At 44.0% G+C, this 18,103-nt stretch overlaps 1 protein-coding gene across 1 annotated transcript in view; it reads right to left on the reverse strand.

Moving 5' to 3' along the window:
* LOC106602171 (zeta-sarcoglycan) overlaps positions 1–18,103 on the reverse strand; it is a 361,636-nt gene that overhangs the window by 45,581 nt on the left and 297,952 nt on the right. Inside the window, exons 5-6 of the mRNA XM_045722923.1 lie at positions 10,592–10,714; positions 1,747–1,819 (exon numbers count right to left, since the gene is read on the reverse strand). Of these exons, the coding sequence (XP_045578879.1) occupies positions 1,747–1,819; positions 10,592–10,714 (196 nt within the window). The remainder of the gene's footprint in view (positions 1–1,746; positions 1,820–10,591; positions 10,715–18,103) is intronic.

Raw genomic sequence — 18,103 nt, forward strand, 5'->3', positions numbered from 1 at the left:
TAAGCAGTTCATAGGTGACTGGAAGCTGCCAATTAGCTCTCCATCATACCCGTCTGTCTCTCTCTCTCGCTCTCTCTCCGCTAATCCACACATTTATATACTGTGGTGTATGCTAACGCTACCGCTATGCTAGCCTGTCTGTCAGTCTCTCTGTTAATCCACACATTTATAAACTGCGCTGTATGCTAACGCTACGCTAGCCTGTCTGCCTGTCTGTCAGTCTGTCTGCCAATCCACACATGTACTTACCGCTACACTAGCTAGCCCGCAGGGCCCTTAGGCTATCGTTTTAAAGGATTTTTGCAATGACGTACAATACAGACACTGATACGGAGCTGCTTGACTGTTCAATAAAGAGGATGTAAGCGTTATGGCCGGCAGTCAATGCGGCTGTCGGCCAATGAGGCGAGAGGTATATAAATCGGTGAGATTTGATTGGCTGATGAGAGACCAGCGATCAAATACCTCTGCCATCAAACTGTGTTGAATGGATTCACAATAAGAGTACACAGCTGTATTGAATTAAGAGGAGAATGACATGTTCACTTGCTATTGAAGTCTGTACCCAGACGGCGGCGTGAGGCGAGACACCCCCAAGGCAACATCCAGGCCCTCTGGCATCAACATTGTCAGTTGAAAACAATAGAAACCAAACTCTTTTTAGGCAAGCCCACCTGTACAACTGGAGGGGAAACACTGTATATGCCTTTACAGGATCCGTTTTGCCTTTGCCTTATACAATAACAAAATAGATATCAAATAAGAGATATCTGATCCTGGATCCATTTAGATCGTAGTGATTACATGGAAATGGGGATTGCTGATTCTAGTGCTGATCTAGGATCAGGTCCCCCTTCTCCATGTAATGTTACTCATGACGATCTGAAAGACAACACTGATCCTAGCAACTCTACTCTGAGACCAGAGGAGGCTGCTGAGGGGAGGAGGGCTCATAATAATGGGTGGAACGGAGCGAATGGAATGGCATCAAACTATCTCTTTGATGTGTTTGATACCTTTTCACTTATTCTGCTCCGGTCATTACCACGTGCCCGTCCTCCCCAATTAAGGTGCCACCAACCTCCTGTGGCTGAGACGCTTTATGAATACAGACCCTGGTTCATTCTATCCATCAGCCATTGACTGAGAGGGTCGATGCAGTGTGCCCTCGGTCACTAGCTAAGCCTGTATAAAGCATCTCATCTGATCCTTACCTGGGTTTAATCTAGACGACTGGAGAGTGTATGGAGGAGCAGCCTGGCCAGGACTGTCCTCTTAAAGAGCCGTATAACTGCACTGCACTACAGTCTCTACTGTACGCTCACATCAGGATGACCAATCCGCCAAGGCCGATGGGTTTGTGTGTGTGTGTGTGTGTGTGTGTGTGTGTGTGTGTGTGTGTGTGTGTGTATGTCCAGCCATCTGTGTGTGTGTGTGTGTGTGTGTGTGTGTGTGTGTGTGTGTGTGTGTGTGTGTGTGTGTGTGTGTGTGTGTCCATCTGCATGTGTGTGTGTGTGTGTGTGTCTATCTATGTGTGTGTGTATTTGTGTGTGTGTGTGTGTGTATGTGTGTGTCAGCATGTGTGTGTGTGTGTGTGTGTGTGTGTGTGTGTGTGTGTGTGTGTGTGTGTGTGCGTCGTGCTTGTGTGTGTGTCCATTTGTGTGTGTGTGTGTCCATCCATCTACATGTGTGTGTCTATTTGTGTGTGTGTCAGATTGTGTGTGCATGTGATCCCAGAATTCTTACTTGAGATCCTGGAAAGGTTCTGCTCTGATGTGCGATGTCTCCACTGAATGTCCGAAGACGACGCCTTCGTTCCCTGAGAAAGACAATAGAAAGACAACAGAAGAACAATATGAGGACAATAGAAAGACAATATAAGGACAATAGCAGTACAATAGAAGCCATAGAAGGACAATAGAAGGACAATAGGACACTAGTAGTACAATAGAATGAGACAATAGTAGGACAATATAAGGACAGTACAAGTACAATAGAAAGAGAAGAGTAGCACAATAGAAGGACAATATATATATATATATATATATATATATATACACACACATATACACACACTACCGTGCACAAGTTTGGGGTCACTTAGAAATGTCCTTGTTTTTGAAAGAAAAGCACATTTTTGTCCATTAAAATAACATTAACTGATCAGAAACACAGTGTAGACATTGTTAATGTTGTAAATGACCATCACTCCTGTGTTCCAATGGCACGTTGTGTTAGCTAATCCAAGTTTATCATTTTAAAAGGATAATTGATCATTAGAAAACCCTTTCGCAATTATGTTAGCATAGCTGAAAACTGTTGTTCTAATTAAAGAAGCGAGAAATTAAGAGAAGTCTATTACTATGAAGTCTATTCCATGCGAGAAATTACCAAGAAACTGAAGATCTGGAACAACTCAGTGTACAACTCCCTTCACAGAACAGTGCAAACTGGCTCTAACCAGAATAGAAAGAGGGGTGGGAGGCCCCGGTGCACAACTGAGCAAGAGAACAAGTACATTAGAGTGTCTAGTTTGAGAAACAGATGCCTCACAAGTCCTCAACTGGCAGCTTCATTAAATAGTACCCGCAAAACATCAGTCTCAACGTCAACAGTGAAGTGGCGACTCTGGGATGCTGGCCTTCTAGATAGAGTTGCAAAGAAAAAGCCATATCTCAGACTGGCCAATAAAAAGAAATGATTAAGATGGGCAAAAGAACACAGACACTGGACAGAGGAACTCTGCTTAGAAGGCCAGCATGCCGGAGTCGCCTCTTCACTGTTGACGTTGAGACTGGTGTTTTGCGGGAACTATTTAATGAAGCTGCCAGTTGAGGACTTGTGAGGTGTCTGTTTCTCAAACTAGACATACTAATTATAAAATAACACATATGGAATCATGTGGTGACCAAAACGTGTTAAACAAATCCATTAAAAAAATATATATTATTTCACCTTTATTTAACCAGCTAGGCTAGTTGAGAACAAGTTCTCATTTACAACTGCGACCTGGCCAAGATAAAGCAAAGCAGTGCGACACAAACAACAACACAGAGTTACACATGGAATAAACAAACATACAGTCACTAATACAATAGAAATGTCTATGTCACGTCTTCCGCCGAAGTCGGCTCCTCTCCTTGTTCGGGCGGCGTTCGGCGGTCGACGTCACTGGCTTTCTAGCCATCGCCGCTCCATGTTTCATTGATCCATTTGTTTTGTCTTGTTCCCTGCACACCTGATTTACATTCCCCAATCACACTGCATGTATTTATTCCTCTGTTCCCCCTCATGTCTTTGTGTGATATTGTTTGTGTTACGTGTTATTTTGTGACGCGCCAGACTGGTGTTCTTATATTCTGTGTTGTTTACGAGGTATGTTTATTTGTTAAATATACATTTTGTGACTGTTTGCATGTTTTTTTGCACTTTTGCCAATTGGCTGGAGGTTTTGACGCAGTTGTGTCCGTCTGTTGGTTTCTCCTACCTCAATAAAGTGTGCGCCTGTTCACAACCCTCTGCTCTCCTGCACCTGACTTCGCTACCAGTACGCACACCCTTGACAGTCTATATACAATGTGTGCAAATGAGGTAAGATAAGGGAGGTAAGGCAATAAATAGGCCATAGTGGCAAAATAATAGCAATTTAGCAATTAAACACTAGAGTGATAGATGTGCAAATGATGGATGTGCAAGTATAGACACTGGGGTGCAAAGGAGCAAAAACAAATAACAGTATGGGATGGGGTTGTTGAATGGGCTATTTACAGATGGGCTATGTACAGGTGCAGTGATCTGTGAGCTGCTCTGACAGCTGGTGCTTAAAGTTAGAGAGGGAGATATGGGTCTCCAGCTTCAGTGATTTTTGCAATTCGTTCCAGTCATTGGCAGCAGAGAACTGGAAGGAAAGGCGGCCAAAGGAGGAATTGGCTTTGGGGGTGACCAGTGAAATATACCTGCTGGAGCGCGTGCTACGGGTGGGTGCTGCTATGGTGACCAGTGAGCTGAGATAAGGCGGGGCGTTACCTAGCAAAGACTTATAGATGACCTGGAGCCAGTGGGTTTGGCGACGAATATGAAGTGAGGGCCAGCCAATGAGAGCATACAGGTCGCAGTGGTGGGTAGTATATGGGGCTTTGGTGTGATAGACTGCATCCAATTTGCTGAGTAGGGTGTTGGAGGCTATTTTGTAAATGACATCGCCGAAGTCAAGGACCGGTAGGATAGTCAGATTTACGAGGGTATGTTTGGCAGCATGAGTGAAGGATATATATTTTATATTTAATATTCTTCAAAGTAGCCACACTTTTACTTGATGGCAGCTTTGCACACTCTTTGCATTCTCTCAATGAGCTTCATAAGGTAGTCACATGGAATGCATTTCAATTAACAGGTGTGCTTTCTTAAAAGTTAATTTGTGGAATTTCTTTCCTTCTTAATGCGTTTGAGCCAATCAGTTGTGTAGTGACAAGGTAGGGGTGGTATACAGAAGATAGCCCTATTTGGTAAAAGACCAAGTCCATATTATGGCAAGAACAGTTCAAATAAGCAAAGAAAAATGACAATCCATCATTACTTTAAGACATGAAAGTCAGTCAATGCGTAACATTTCAAGAACTTTGAAAGTTTCTTCAAGTGCAGTAGCAAAACCCATCAAGCGCTATGATGAAACTGGCTCTCATGAGGACCACCACAGGAAAGGAAGACCCTGAGTTACCTCTGCTGCAGATGATACGTTCATTAGAGTTAACTACCAAAATAAATGCTTCACAGAGTTCAAGTAACAGACACATCTCAACATCAACTGTTCAGAGGAGACTGCGTGAATCAGGCCTTCATGGTCGAATTGCTGCAAAGAAACCACTACTAATGGAACTTGCTTGGGCACAATCAATGGACATTAGACCGGTGGAAATCTGTCCTTTGATCTGATGAGTCCAAATTTGAGATTTTTAGTTCCCACCGCCGTGTCTTTGTGATGCAGAATAGATGAACGGATGACCACTGCATGTGTGGTTCCCACCGTGAAGCATGGAGCAGGAGGTGTGATGGTGTGGGGGTGCTTTGCTGTTGACACTGTCTGTGATTTATTTAGAATTCAAGGCACACTTACAGTGAGGGAAAAAAGTATTTGATCCCCTGCTGATTTTGTACGTTTGCCGACTGACAAAGTAATGATCAGTCTATAATTTTAATGGTAGGTTTATTTGAACAGTGAGAGACAGAATAACAACAAAAAAATCCAGAAAAACGCATGTCAAAAATGTTATAAATTGATTTGCATTTTAATGAGGGAAATAAGTATTTGACCCCTCTGCAAAACATGACTTAGTACTTGGTGGCAAAACCCTTGTTGGCAATCACAGAGGTCAGATGGTTCTTGTAGTTGGCCACCAGGATTGCACATATCTCAGGAGGGATTTTGTCCCACTCCTCTTTGCAGATCTTCTCCAAGTCATTAAGGTTTCGAGGCTGACGTTTGGCAACTCGAACCTTCAGCTCCCTCCACAGTTTTTCTATGGGATTAAGGTCTGGAGACTGGCTAGGCCACTCCAGGACTTTAATGTGCTTCTTCTTGAGCCACTCCTTTGTTGCCTTGGCCGTGTGTTTTGGGTCATTGTCATGCTGGAATACCCATCCACGACCCATTTTCAATGCCCTGGCTGAGGGAAGGAGGTTCTCACCCAAGATTTGACGGTACATGGCCCCATTCATCGTCCCTTTGATGCAGTGAAGTTGTCCTCTCCCCTTAGCAGAAAAACACCCCCAAAGCACAATGTTTCCACCTCCATGTTTGACGGTGGGGATGGTGTTCTTGGGGTCATAGGCAGCATTCCTCCTCCTCCAAACACAGCGAGTTGAGTTGATGCCAAAGAGCTCCATTTTGGTCTCATCTGACCACAACACTTTCACCCAGTTATCCTCTGAATCATTCAGATGTTCATTGGCAAACTTCAGACGGGCATGTAGATGTGCTTTCTTGAGCAGGGGGACCTTGCGGGCGCTGCACGATTTCAGTCCTTCACAGCGTAGTGTGTTACCAATTGTTTTCTTGGTGACTATGGTCCCAGCTGCCTTGAGATCATTGACAAGATCCTCCCGTGTAGTTCTGGGCTGATTCCTCACCGTTCTCATGATCGTTGCAACTCCACGAGGTGAGATTTTACATGGAGCCACTGGCCGAGGGAGATTGACAGTTCTTTTGTGTTTCTTCTATATGCGAAAAATCGCACCAACTGTTGTCACCTTCTCACCAAGCTGCTTGGTGATGGTCTTGTAGCCCATTCCAGCCTTGTGTAGGTCTACAATCTTGTCCCTGACATCCTTGGAGAGCTCTTTGGTCTTCGCCATGGTGGAGAGTTTGGAATCTGATTGATTGCTTCTGTGGACAGGTGTCTTTTATACAGCTAACAAACGGAGATTAGGAGCACTCCCTTTAAGAGTGTGCTCCTAATCTCAGCTCGTTACCTGTATAAAAGACACCTGGGAGCCAGAAATCTTTCTGATTGAGAGGGGGTCAAATACCTATTTCCCTCATTAAAATGCAAATCAATTTATAACATTTTTGACATGCGTTTTTCTGGATTTTTTGTTGTTGTTATTCTGTCTCTCAGGGTTCAAATAAACCTACCATTACAATTATAGACTGATCATTTCTTTGTCAGTGGGCAAACGTACAAAATCAGCAGGGGATCAAATACTTTTTTCCCTCACTGTAATCAGCATGGCTGCCACAGCATTCTGCAGCAATACGCCATCCCATCTGGTTTGCGCTTAGTGGGACTATCATTTGTTTTTCAACAGGACAATGACCCAACACACCTTCAGGCTGTGTAAGGGCTATTTTACCAAGAAGGAGAGTGATGGAGTGCTACATCAGATGACCTGGCCTCCACAATCACCTGACCTCAACCAAATTGAGATGGTTTGGGTTGAGTTGGACCGCAGAGTGAAGGAAAAGCAGCCAACAAGTGCTTAGCATATGTGGGAACTCCTTAAAGACTGTTGGAAAAGCATTCCAGGTGAAGCTGGTTGAGAGAATGCCAAGAGTGTCCAAAGCTGTCATCAAGACAAAGGGTGGCTACTTTGAAGAATATAAAATATAAAATACATTTTGATTTGTTTAACCCTTTTTGGGTTACTACATGATTCCATGTGTTAGTTCATAGTTTTGATGTCTTCACTATTATTCTACAATGTAAAAAATAAAGGAAAACTGTTGAATGAGTAGGTGTGTCTAAACCTTTGACTGGTACTGTATATAATGTAATTCAAGCCAGCTAAGGTCCTGATTAGCCAGTCCTGTGTAAAATGACACTGATGATGAGAAGTCCTGTGATATTACAATATTCATGTGTGTGATACTGACACCACGTCTCACATGTATGATGTGAGAATTGGCCATTTTGAAAGGTACACACGTATATACACTGAGTAGACAAAATATTATGAACACCTTCTTAATATTGAGTTGCCTTAAAGCCCTCAGAACAGCCTCAATTCATCTGGGTTATGGACTCTGCAAGGTGTCGAAAGCGTTCCACATGGACTCCAATGCTTCACACCGTTGTGTCAAGTTGGCTGGATGTCCTTTAGGTGGTGGACCATTATTGATACACACAGGAAACTGTTTAGCATAAAGAAACCCAGCAGCGTTGCAGTTCTCCTACTACAATAACCCGTTCAAAGGCACTTAAATATTTTGTCTTGCCCATTCACCCTCTGAATGGCACACATACACAATCCATGTCTCAATTCTCTCAAGGCTAAAAAAAATCCTTCTTTAACCTGTCTCCTCCCCTTCATCTACACTGATAGAAGTGGATTTAACAAGTGATATCAATAATGTTCCTAATGTTTTGTCCACTCAGTGTATGTTAGAAGTTTCAGGTTTCAAACTTTATTCGCCACGTGCCCAGGATACAACAGGTGTAAAACAGTACAGTGAAATTCTTAACTTGAGAGTTCTTTCCCAACAATGCAGATAATAATAGAAAATAGAATAGAAACATGTATCCAAAAATAACATCAGTCTAAGTACATTTACATTTGGCAGACGCTCTTATCCAGAGCGACTTACAGTAGTGAATGCATACATTTCATACATTTTTTTTCCCCCGTACTGGTCCCCCGTGGGAATTGAACCCACAACCCTGGCGTTGCAAACACCATGCTCTACCAACAGAGCCACACGGGACCCAGTAGCCCATGTTAGAAGACATGGCAATGACATCATATCTCCCCACACTAAACAGAGATAGAATGAGAGATGTTCTAGCATGGAGCACATACAGAAACATCAGTTTTCCCCAGTGGTCAGGCAGTGCTAGTCGAGTCGAGACTCTGACCATTTCCATCCGCAGCCTTCCCCCACGTCGAGTGTCTTTCGTCTGCTCATGCCTAACCCCTATTACCTCCTGTTCACTGGCCTCCTCTGTCCATCTTCCCTCCATCCCTCCCACCTTCCTCCAACCCTCCCTCCTTCCTCCATGCTTTCATTCTCCGGACGTGAGCGACGAAAGACAACATCCATCACCTTGCAGACCTCCGCCACTTTACCTCCCTCCCTCCATCTCTCACTCTCATTTCCCCTCCCTTTCTTTCTTTCCTGGCTTTGTAATGGACAGATCTTTCCAATTACAGAGGGGAAAAAGGAGGAGGATGGAGGAGGGGTGTCTGTTCGCCCGCAACCCCCGACTGCTTCCACTTGACCTCCCCGCCGCCTCGTTTACCGAGAGAGACCACCGCGCCAGGAAAGCAAACAGAGCTAGGCATGTGATTTTTCTCTCTTGATCTTTCCTTCTCTCTCTCTACTTCTCCCTCTCTCTCCCATTTTCTCTCTCTCTTTCCTTTTTTCCCTCTCTCTCTCTTTCCTTTTTCTTCTCTCTCTCTCTCTCTCTCTCTCTCTCTAAACTGATGTCTGCATGTAGGCCACACACAACAACTGTCTGAGTTCTGCTCAACCCACTCACTAGCAGTCGCTGTGCTTTACTGCACACAGGCCCTTAGCACCATCACAATCTATCTGGTTGCTATAGGAGCACTGATCTGTGAATGGAGCCTTTTAGACTGGGTAAAGCCACCCAACTGACCCGCATTTAACATATAACTAACTGTACCTACAACTGCTTCAAACCCAACCTCAGTCCGCAAGATTATTTTAAGCGTATGTGACACAGCTCACATGCCAGGCATGGACTCAACGATTTTGCTCCCTATAGGCAATATTAAAAATGCTCAAAAATAACCGAAGAAATAGGTTAAATTACCAGAGATTCTCGCATGGCCCATTATATTAGGCTATCGGTATTGCTCTGCTACATCAGCAAATAGTCTAGAAGTAGTTTGAAGAGAGCAGATTCGGAGAGACTTGCACTTTCTCTTGAGCTACATTTTATAGCCTACCTTTTAGGAGTGGGACGATTTTCCGACCGAGACAAATATGGGCGATCAATATTTATTTATAACCAAATTTAGTAATCTATAACCTAATCCTATTAAGGAAGTACATTTCCTTGGAAAGATAACGGCCACGTGTTTCTCCGTCCATGTATAGACTATAGCCTACTCTATTTAATTGAGACCACACGCGTACCTGATCTCGCGCGTATGGCTACTGAACTTGAAGCAGCAGGAATGATGAGAGAGGAGACTTTCTCTTGAGCTACGTTTTGCATATATGATCTAGCTTATCCTTTGGGAGGATGATTTGCAGGCAGAGACAAATAAATGGGTAATGAAAAGGCTCAATGCTCGCTCACCGTGGTACAGTAGCTTACGATGATCGAAGGTTTGGATTGCACCTCGACTCACGTTGGTTGAGCGCCCTGCACTTCTTTCCGTTATCAATAATGATTTACAGGCATTGTAAATTTCCTTGAAAAGATAACTACTACTTGGTTCTCCGTTTATGCATAGGCAGCCTACTCTATATATAAATGATTTGTGGGTAACGATTGAATTAAAAAAGTCAAAAATAAAAAATAAAAAAATTGGTTCTTTGCAAAGAGCAATTGGAAAAGCAAGAATTTAGCTAGGACTGTCTGGGAGTGGTCTAAGTGGGGAGGGGAAAACTGAAAACGAGCTGTTATTGGCAGATAGGTCTGGAACTCTCTTATTGGTCTATTAACTAATGTACAACATATATATAAAACACAGGACTGCACTGGGTCTTTAATTACAATCATTTGGGGGGTGCTTATATTTGTCCTAGTTCAAACATGTACAAGTCTGTAGTAGTACTTATGTGTGAATTTGAAATGTGTTTTTTTGGATATCCCAACTCCCCCTCCGAGTGAGGTCCCAGCCAGGGTCTCCCTCAACAGTGAGCAATTAAGGTAAAGTGCCTCGCTCAAGGGGACATCAACAGATTGATCACCTTGTCAGCTCGGGGATTCAAACCAGTGACTTTACGGTTACTGGCCAAACATTCTAATCGCTAGGCTACCTGTCGCCCTAGAGGCTACCTGCTGCCCTCCGTGTGTGTGTGTGTGTGTGTGTGTGTGTGTGTGTGTGTGTGTGTGTGTGTGTGTGTGTGTGTGTGTGTGTGTGTGTGTGTGTGTGTGCCTGCATGCATGCGTATATGCGTTACCTGTCACCCTCAGTTTCTCAGTGCCGATGCTGATCTCCTTCTCGTCAGCGGAGAAGAGCACCCGCTCCCCGTCGGGACTCCTCACCTCGAACCTCTGACACTGGGCCTCCACCATCTCCGAGCCTGGAGAGAGCGGGAGAGAAAGAGAATTAGAATGAAAAATCCCCTTTGTTGGGTCAATGTCATACAAAACACAAACACATTGCAAACCATCACATATCACAACTCACCTCTATTGCAGGTGTTTACCTGAGGGCAGAGATGCAATGGTTTTTGAAGAGAGAATAAGGACAGTTGAGAGAGAGAGTTCTAACTATTTGCACATCATTATAACACAGTACATAGCCATAATATGACATTTGAAATGTGTCTCTTCCTTTGAAACTTGTGAGTGTAATGTTTACTGTTCATTTGTGACTGTTTATTTATCTTTAGTTTTTTATCTATTTCCCTTGCTTTAGCAATGTAAACATATGTTTCCCATGCTAATAAAAAGCCAATTGAATTGAGAGAGAGAGATAGAGAGCATGAAAGATGGTGAGAGACAGAGAGAGAGAGAGGGGAAGATAAAGAGAGGTAGAGAGAGAGAGAAAGGGAGAGAGAGAAAGCGGAGAAAGAGAGAGAGAGCATGAGAGAGAGGGAGAAAGAGGGAGAGATAGAGGGAGAGAGAGAGGTAGGGAGAGAGAGAGAGAAAGCGGAGAAAGTAAGCCAGTCTGTAAATAAAAGAGCGAGCTGAAAGCTGGGAAGGCAACTTTTAACCTTTGATCCTTGAGCACTGGTGCTCAACATAGTGTACTACTTGGTACAAACAGGTTCTTACACTGAAGTACTTGACCTAACAGCTTGTGGTTAAATGTTGCCTTTATACTGAACAATATTTATTTGAAAAGCCTTGTTTTTGAATGGCTGGTTGTGAATGGAGACATTTTTATTGAAACATGGATGGTAATGTAAAACAACCTATCGTGCTAGACCTGCAGCCTCTGTAACTCTAACCATGTGGCAGTACTGTACAGCACACAATAAGGAAACCTGACCTTGTGTCCCTGTTCCATTGAAGACTTGAGGCAGAAAAGCCTTGGTCTACAACTAAAAACCATTGCTTGTCTTACATAGCCATGTCAAAGGTAAAAAAATGCATAGCTATTAGCTATCACCTCCTGCACATCTTTCCGACCTTCAGGGACTGATAGGAGAGGGCATTATTTGTTTGTTGCCTCTTCATCCCTCCCTGCCTCCCTCCCTCCATTCCAATCCAATCCACTCTTCCTCCTCTCTTTTCATTTGGCCTTAAGTCTTGCTGAGCTGAGGTAAAAGCCTGTATCTATTGGAGGTTTCCAGCAGGTCTACTGCTAGCTGCTCGGAGCTGTGCTCTTCAGCCATTCCATCTGTCATTTAGCATCCCAGAGTGCCATGTCAGTCATAATAAGACTTTATTACTGGTGATCAATCTGGGATTACCTTCCACCTGATAAGGTAAAGAAAATGGCCGCTCCCTCTCTGGCCCTTAAACACATGGGACAGTTAAAGCTATCCTGCTGTGCTGGCTGGTTTTTCAGTGCTTCTTTTGTTGTTGTTTGTTTACTTCTCAGGTTCTCTTTTTAATGTGTGTTTCTGGATTCCGAGGCTCGTTTTTCTGTTGTTTAAATGGCACTTTTTTTCTGTTCCGTCTTCATTGATTCGTACTAATGAAAATAATTGTTCCAATGAGGATGAAAGGATTTGAAATTGTTTGCAATAAAGACACTGTGGGCTGTTACCCAGCGGAGATACATTTCTGATAACAATTAGTATTGGGGCAATTATACTGTAGTCTCTTGAAATTGATCTTGAAAAATCAAACAGTTGGGCATCAATCTGCCCAGCGATGAAACGTGGTTTCTATTTCTTTCTTTCTTCTGGTGCCGTTCAAAAAAATCCATCATGTATGCAATTCAGATCCTCCTCATGTAGACTCCTATAAGTGGTTTGCAGAGTTTGACAACTTGTTTTTCTACGAGCCCCATCTGATTAAAAGAAAAAACTTGGAATAATGATGACGGTTGGAGATTAATAGTACCCCACTCCCTCAGATAAAGCCAATCTAATTCCGATGGATGCCGATAACAGCAGGAGTCCTCATTAAGAAAAGTGTTAATTTATGTGCTCATTTGATTAATCCCCACTTGACCGAATCTTACTATGATGGGTTTCTCAGGGGCCCTTATTCATATGCTGTGCCTGGCTCCTCTCCTGTTCCTGCTCTGCCTGCTGGCGATGGTACGGATATGATACAAGCAGACACAGAAAAGCAAAAGGGATGGGAGGAAAATAAAGGATGTAAAGAGAAAGAGAGAGAGAGAGAGAGAGAGAGAGAGAGAGATTGGGGTGACAAACTGAGAACCAGAAATAAATAGCCGTGGCATCGCCGCAGACTACATCAAAACAACAGTGCGGTATTCAAATTAAACTCTCTCTCCTGCTGATGTCACTCCATTGCTCTGTCTCCCTCTCTCTTGCTCTGGGAGAGAAGGGGAATTGCAGGCATAGGGGGGTGCGTTAAGGAAGAGGATGCTGGCGTGACGGATGTGGGGTGGCGGGCGTTGCTCTCGGGGGTCCGGCGACACACTTAGGCGCCACGGTTGTGAATAAATCACTAGATGCTTTAAAAAACGTGTAAATGCGGCAGTGACCAAGGCATCGAGTCACAGCAGGAAGCATTCACCCCCCCCACCACCGGCCAGGGCGCCGTTCTGTTCGATTCTGCTCAACCTCTCACTGAATTTCCAAATTACTGTTTGACTCTGATTACATTTGCAACATGGCGACAACAGCGCTCAGCATCAATAGCGCCTGGCATCAACAACCTCAACCGTCCTTCAGATCCCATAGACTTCCACTTACAGGAGATACGCTCCAAAGATCATCAACAACCTCAACCGTCTTTCAGAAATCATAGACTTCCACTTACAGGAGATACGCTCCAAAGATCATCAACAACCTCAACCTTCCTTCAGATCCCATAGACTTCCACTTACAGGAGATACGCTCCAAAGATCATCCACAACTCCAGTCCCCCAGATACAACCACAGGGGAATTACTCCTATTCACACAAGCAGAGCAACAACACCACGCAAGAAAGATAATGGCATTCTAGATCCAGGCGTTAAGCCACTATTAATAATACTTGATGAACATTCCATGTTTTCATGCCCGTGATCTAGGCACATTTTTTTCTTTGGCTCTGAGGTACATGACTTCAGTTTAAGAAAAATGTCGACTTTAGTGAGGTACATTTTTAGAATGCTCTCTTACATTTTTAAACGTCGTCGGAAAGGCAAAAGCAGTGCTAACTGACTCTGACTGACTCCCTGACAGCTCCGTATGTCCTCACCGTCAAAAAACGTCAAAACGGATGAATTTAAACATCAGCGGTATGTGGCGTAAGACCGTGATAAGTGGTTGTCTCACCAAGCCACCTTAAAATGAATGTCACTCTGGATAAGTGTCTACTAAATGACCATAATAACTGTAAATGTAAAATAAGAGGGGAAAATGGCTGCTGGACGTCAAAGAAAACCCTCCAGAGCAGAGTTTACACTCACAACACTTCACGGGATGGCTTGTTAGAACACTTTGGAACACTTTGGAGAAGACAAGGACATCGCCACTTAGCCACAACCGGTGATAAGAAGTAGTTAAATCCACATTGACAGCAGCAGCCCACACCGAGGAGATATTGGGTCTGGACTGTCGTCTGAAACTTTTGCTCCTCAGAAGATTAATGACAACAGGGCGTTATAAACGAGCTGCTCGAGATCATTCATTGATACAGATTTTCCTGTGATTAGAGAAGGATGAAGGATGATCCTCTGTGGTGATATTGAACACGCAGGAAATGTCACTTGTTAAATCAGAGATAGGGTTCCTGGCCGACGACATTGCAGATGTGACATTGCATCAACCAAAGGTTGAGTGCCACGTCAATGACTGTCAGGCATCACATTGCTATAGGATATACTGTGGTTAGTGAATATGTTCAACACCCAGGCGTCGTGAGACAGCAGATGACTGCTTTTTAGTCAGTCTGGAACGCGGGCAGTTTGGAGGGTTTGGTGAGAACCACGAAGAGGGAAGGGGCAATCCCTGTTTGGTGCCATTTTGACTTGTCAAATACAAAGAAGAGGGAACGGGGGAAGAGACCACAAATTCTGGAGTCATTTTGGCCCGTCAAAATATAAAGTCTGAAGTAAAAAGTTTGGAACTCGTCGAGTTAGTTGGTCACGGGTAAGTCACGGCACGGCCCCTTTAACTTTGAACGAGGGCTGAAAAACGCTGAATTAATTTGGACTTTCAAAAGTAAACACTGAAGAAGGTGATGCAACTCTGCGAAACAACGAGGTCATCGCTGGTCTCTTTTTGAAGTGCTGAAATCAGTCAGAGAGCGGAGTCTCCTGGAAGAAGACCTTTTGACTCTTTGAAGGTGCTTTTTGAAAAACTAAAGAGCCGTGGAGTGAAGGAGTCAGAAAACTGCAGCGCACAGCAACTTTTACCCCAGGTTAGAAAAACTACACATGATTTATGGACAAACATACACAAATGATGTATCTAAATTTGATTACACTCATTAATAAAGAGCACGGGAGAAAAAAGGAAAAAGTGAAAAAGTTCAGGAGAATCTTTTTAGTCAGGGAGACGAAGGAGGCAAAGAAGAAACAATGCTAAAGGTTGATTTAATCACACACTATTCATAGCTATCTGTAAACACAGAGGCCTGCTGTGTCATCTGTACACACACATCAATAACCGGCATGACATTGATGGGAACAAAGCAAAATAAGTATTTCCTTCATAAAAAGGGACAGATTCTATTCTAACATATGTCCCAATATACCTATAGCAAATATGTTCTCATTGAGAATGATCTCGCGTCACAAAGCATATGCAATGCTAGTTCATCACCTTTTATAGGCCACCTGTAAAGAACAGTTGCAAACTGTCGGTAGTAGCTACAGGGAAAGACGGCCCCATGCCCCGTACAGGCACAGCAGACATGATCAAATGTATAATTCATATTCCTGTCACTGCAGCTGCCTCTTACCCAGAATGACTCAAGGGCAAGTTAGACTTTGAGTACATACCAAATTGCTTAATAGCAAGTAAGAGCAAATACCAAAATAACAAGGAAGTAGAGCTTTCAACACCTGTTCCTATTGGACACTAAGAATGGGTGACAGAGCGGGGATCCAATTAGAGTGCCTCATTCTATCTCTTTACCCCAAACTATTGTGTGGTAATCACAGAACATCTCCCACTCTAACCCTTGCCTTAATCCATTCCACACGATACAGCAGCTGGACAAAAACATTTGTGGAACGATTCCTCCGAGATAAAAGAGAAAATAATTACTGAGCAGGAGAAGATAACGGGGCATAAATGAAGCCCGAAGTTTAGAAGCTCATTACGAAGTCATAGGGGAGTTTGCCAGCTTAAGGTTTGAAGTCCATTTCTTCTAGGAAAGAGAAAAGGAGAGGAAAGCGTATAAAAGGATTGTTTTGGATAGAGTGTTCGGATGGACGGTGAAAGTCACTTCTAAAATTGGCAGCGTGGCGGGTGAGAGTGATCCCTGTGACGTTGTTGTCACACACTCACAGTCACACACGCCCTTATGCGCTGTCTTTCCCAAAAATGCATTTTGGCCCTCATCGCCAGTTTTGGTCGCCTGTCTCCTGCCACGGTCATAATGAAATCTTCTCGCAAAGTGAGAAAGCCTTTTATTACCCAGAATGCACTTATACAAATGAAAAGTCAATGACACACCCCAACAACAACAAAAAGACAACAGGCGTTCCCGTTCGCCCTCGCTGTCCTCCGAGCAGCTGGGCCCCACATCCAGAAAATACTCTCATGATGTTATTCTCTCTCCGAGGGGGGAAGGAGGACACAGGACTAGGAGATTGCTGCTGTAGACTGATCCAAGGACAGTTTTTAGTTTTTCTTCACTTCTGATTGTTAAGGATTTTGAGAGGCTTAGCTGATCCTAGATCTGTGGTTAAAGGCAATTTCTACATGGAGAGGAGGACAATAGCATTTTGGTGTCAGAGAGGGGGGCCAAAAGCCTACTTTCAGTGGGCCAAGTTCACTTTTCATTTTTACGAGCCCTGATTCGGATATGGGCCGTGACAGGTCCTCACTCAAATTAACGAGGTGACAGGACATGAGAGGAAGGAAGGAGGGAGGGAGGAAAAGAGGGACGATAAAACAGAGTGCAGCGCTCAAGGCTCAGTGATGGCCATGTCTGTTCCTTTGTGCCCTTAGCAACTGGCTGAGGCAGGGGAATAAGGTGTGTGTGTGTGTGTGTGTGTGTGTGTGTGTGTGTGTGTGTGTGTGTGTGTGTGTGTGTGTGTGTGTGTGTGTGTGTGTGTGTGTGTGTGTGTGTGTGTGTGTGTGTGTGTTTGCACATGTATGTGTTTGTCTGTGTGCGAATGCATGTGCGTGTGTGTCGTTGGCTGGAGTTCCAATGCCCTAATAGCACCAAGGTGAACTGTGTGTGTCTCCTCCAAGGACCTTACGATCAGAGCACGTCAGCCGTGATTTCAAAGTGTGCCTCATAATTGACTGAAATATCATTTATCTGAGCTTATGGACAGAGGAACTTCAAAATACAGACAGACAGACAGACAGACAGACAGACAGACAGACAGACAGACAGACAGACAGACAGACAGACAGACAGACAGACAGACAGACAGACAGACAGACAGACAGACAGACAGACAGACAGACAGACAGACAGACAGAGTAAATTAAAGAGAGAGAGAGAGAGAGAGACAGACAGACAGAGAGAGAGAGACAGACACACAGACAGACAGACAGAGAGAGAGTAAATTAGAGAGAGAGAGAGAGAGAGAGAGAGATACAGAGAAAGTAAATTAGAGAAAGAGAGAAAGAGAGAGAGAGGAAACGTCTGGATGGGACGATCAGGAATGCCGAGTAGAACTTGGAAGATGAATGTTATCACTGCTAGCCAGTTCACAGACGGAGAACAGGAAGAGATAGAGAGGAAAGGAGAGAGCGATAGAGAGGGGGAAAGAGGGAGGGGGAGGAGTCAGAGGGAATGGAGGAAGAGACGAGTATTAGAAAGAGAGAGAGAGACTAACACACTAAGGTTGCCTGAGTACCACACTAAGGGACAGGGTCATACTGGTCTCACCAGGTACCCTTATCTCCTTGGACCAGTGGCCACTAAGCTGATAAGTACAATGACAGCCATCTAAGAAAGTTGAGTCTCTCTCTCTCTCCTTGTGGGTCCCACTAGTCCCTTCCAGATACCAGAGTTTCCATTCCATTCCAGGACAAAATCTCCCAATCAATCATGGCCATATCCAAGGGGGCAGCAGTCCAGTAAAACGCACGCCCCTTTCCTCCTGACTAGAAAGTGTGTGAATGTTGTCAACATGCTGACTCAGAGCTCCTTCAGAAACCCTTCAGAATCCTTCTGGAATCTCTGACAGGAGGAGAGGAGGGAATTC

The sequence above is a fragment of the Salmo salar genome, chromosome ssa08, assembly GCF_905237065.1.
Source record: "Salmo salar chromosome ssa08, Ssal_v3.1, whole genome shotgun sequence".
Classification (NCBI taxonomy): Eukaryota; Metazoa; Chordata; class Actinopteri; order Salmoniformes; family Salmonidae; genus Salmo; species Salmo salar.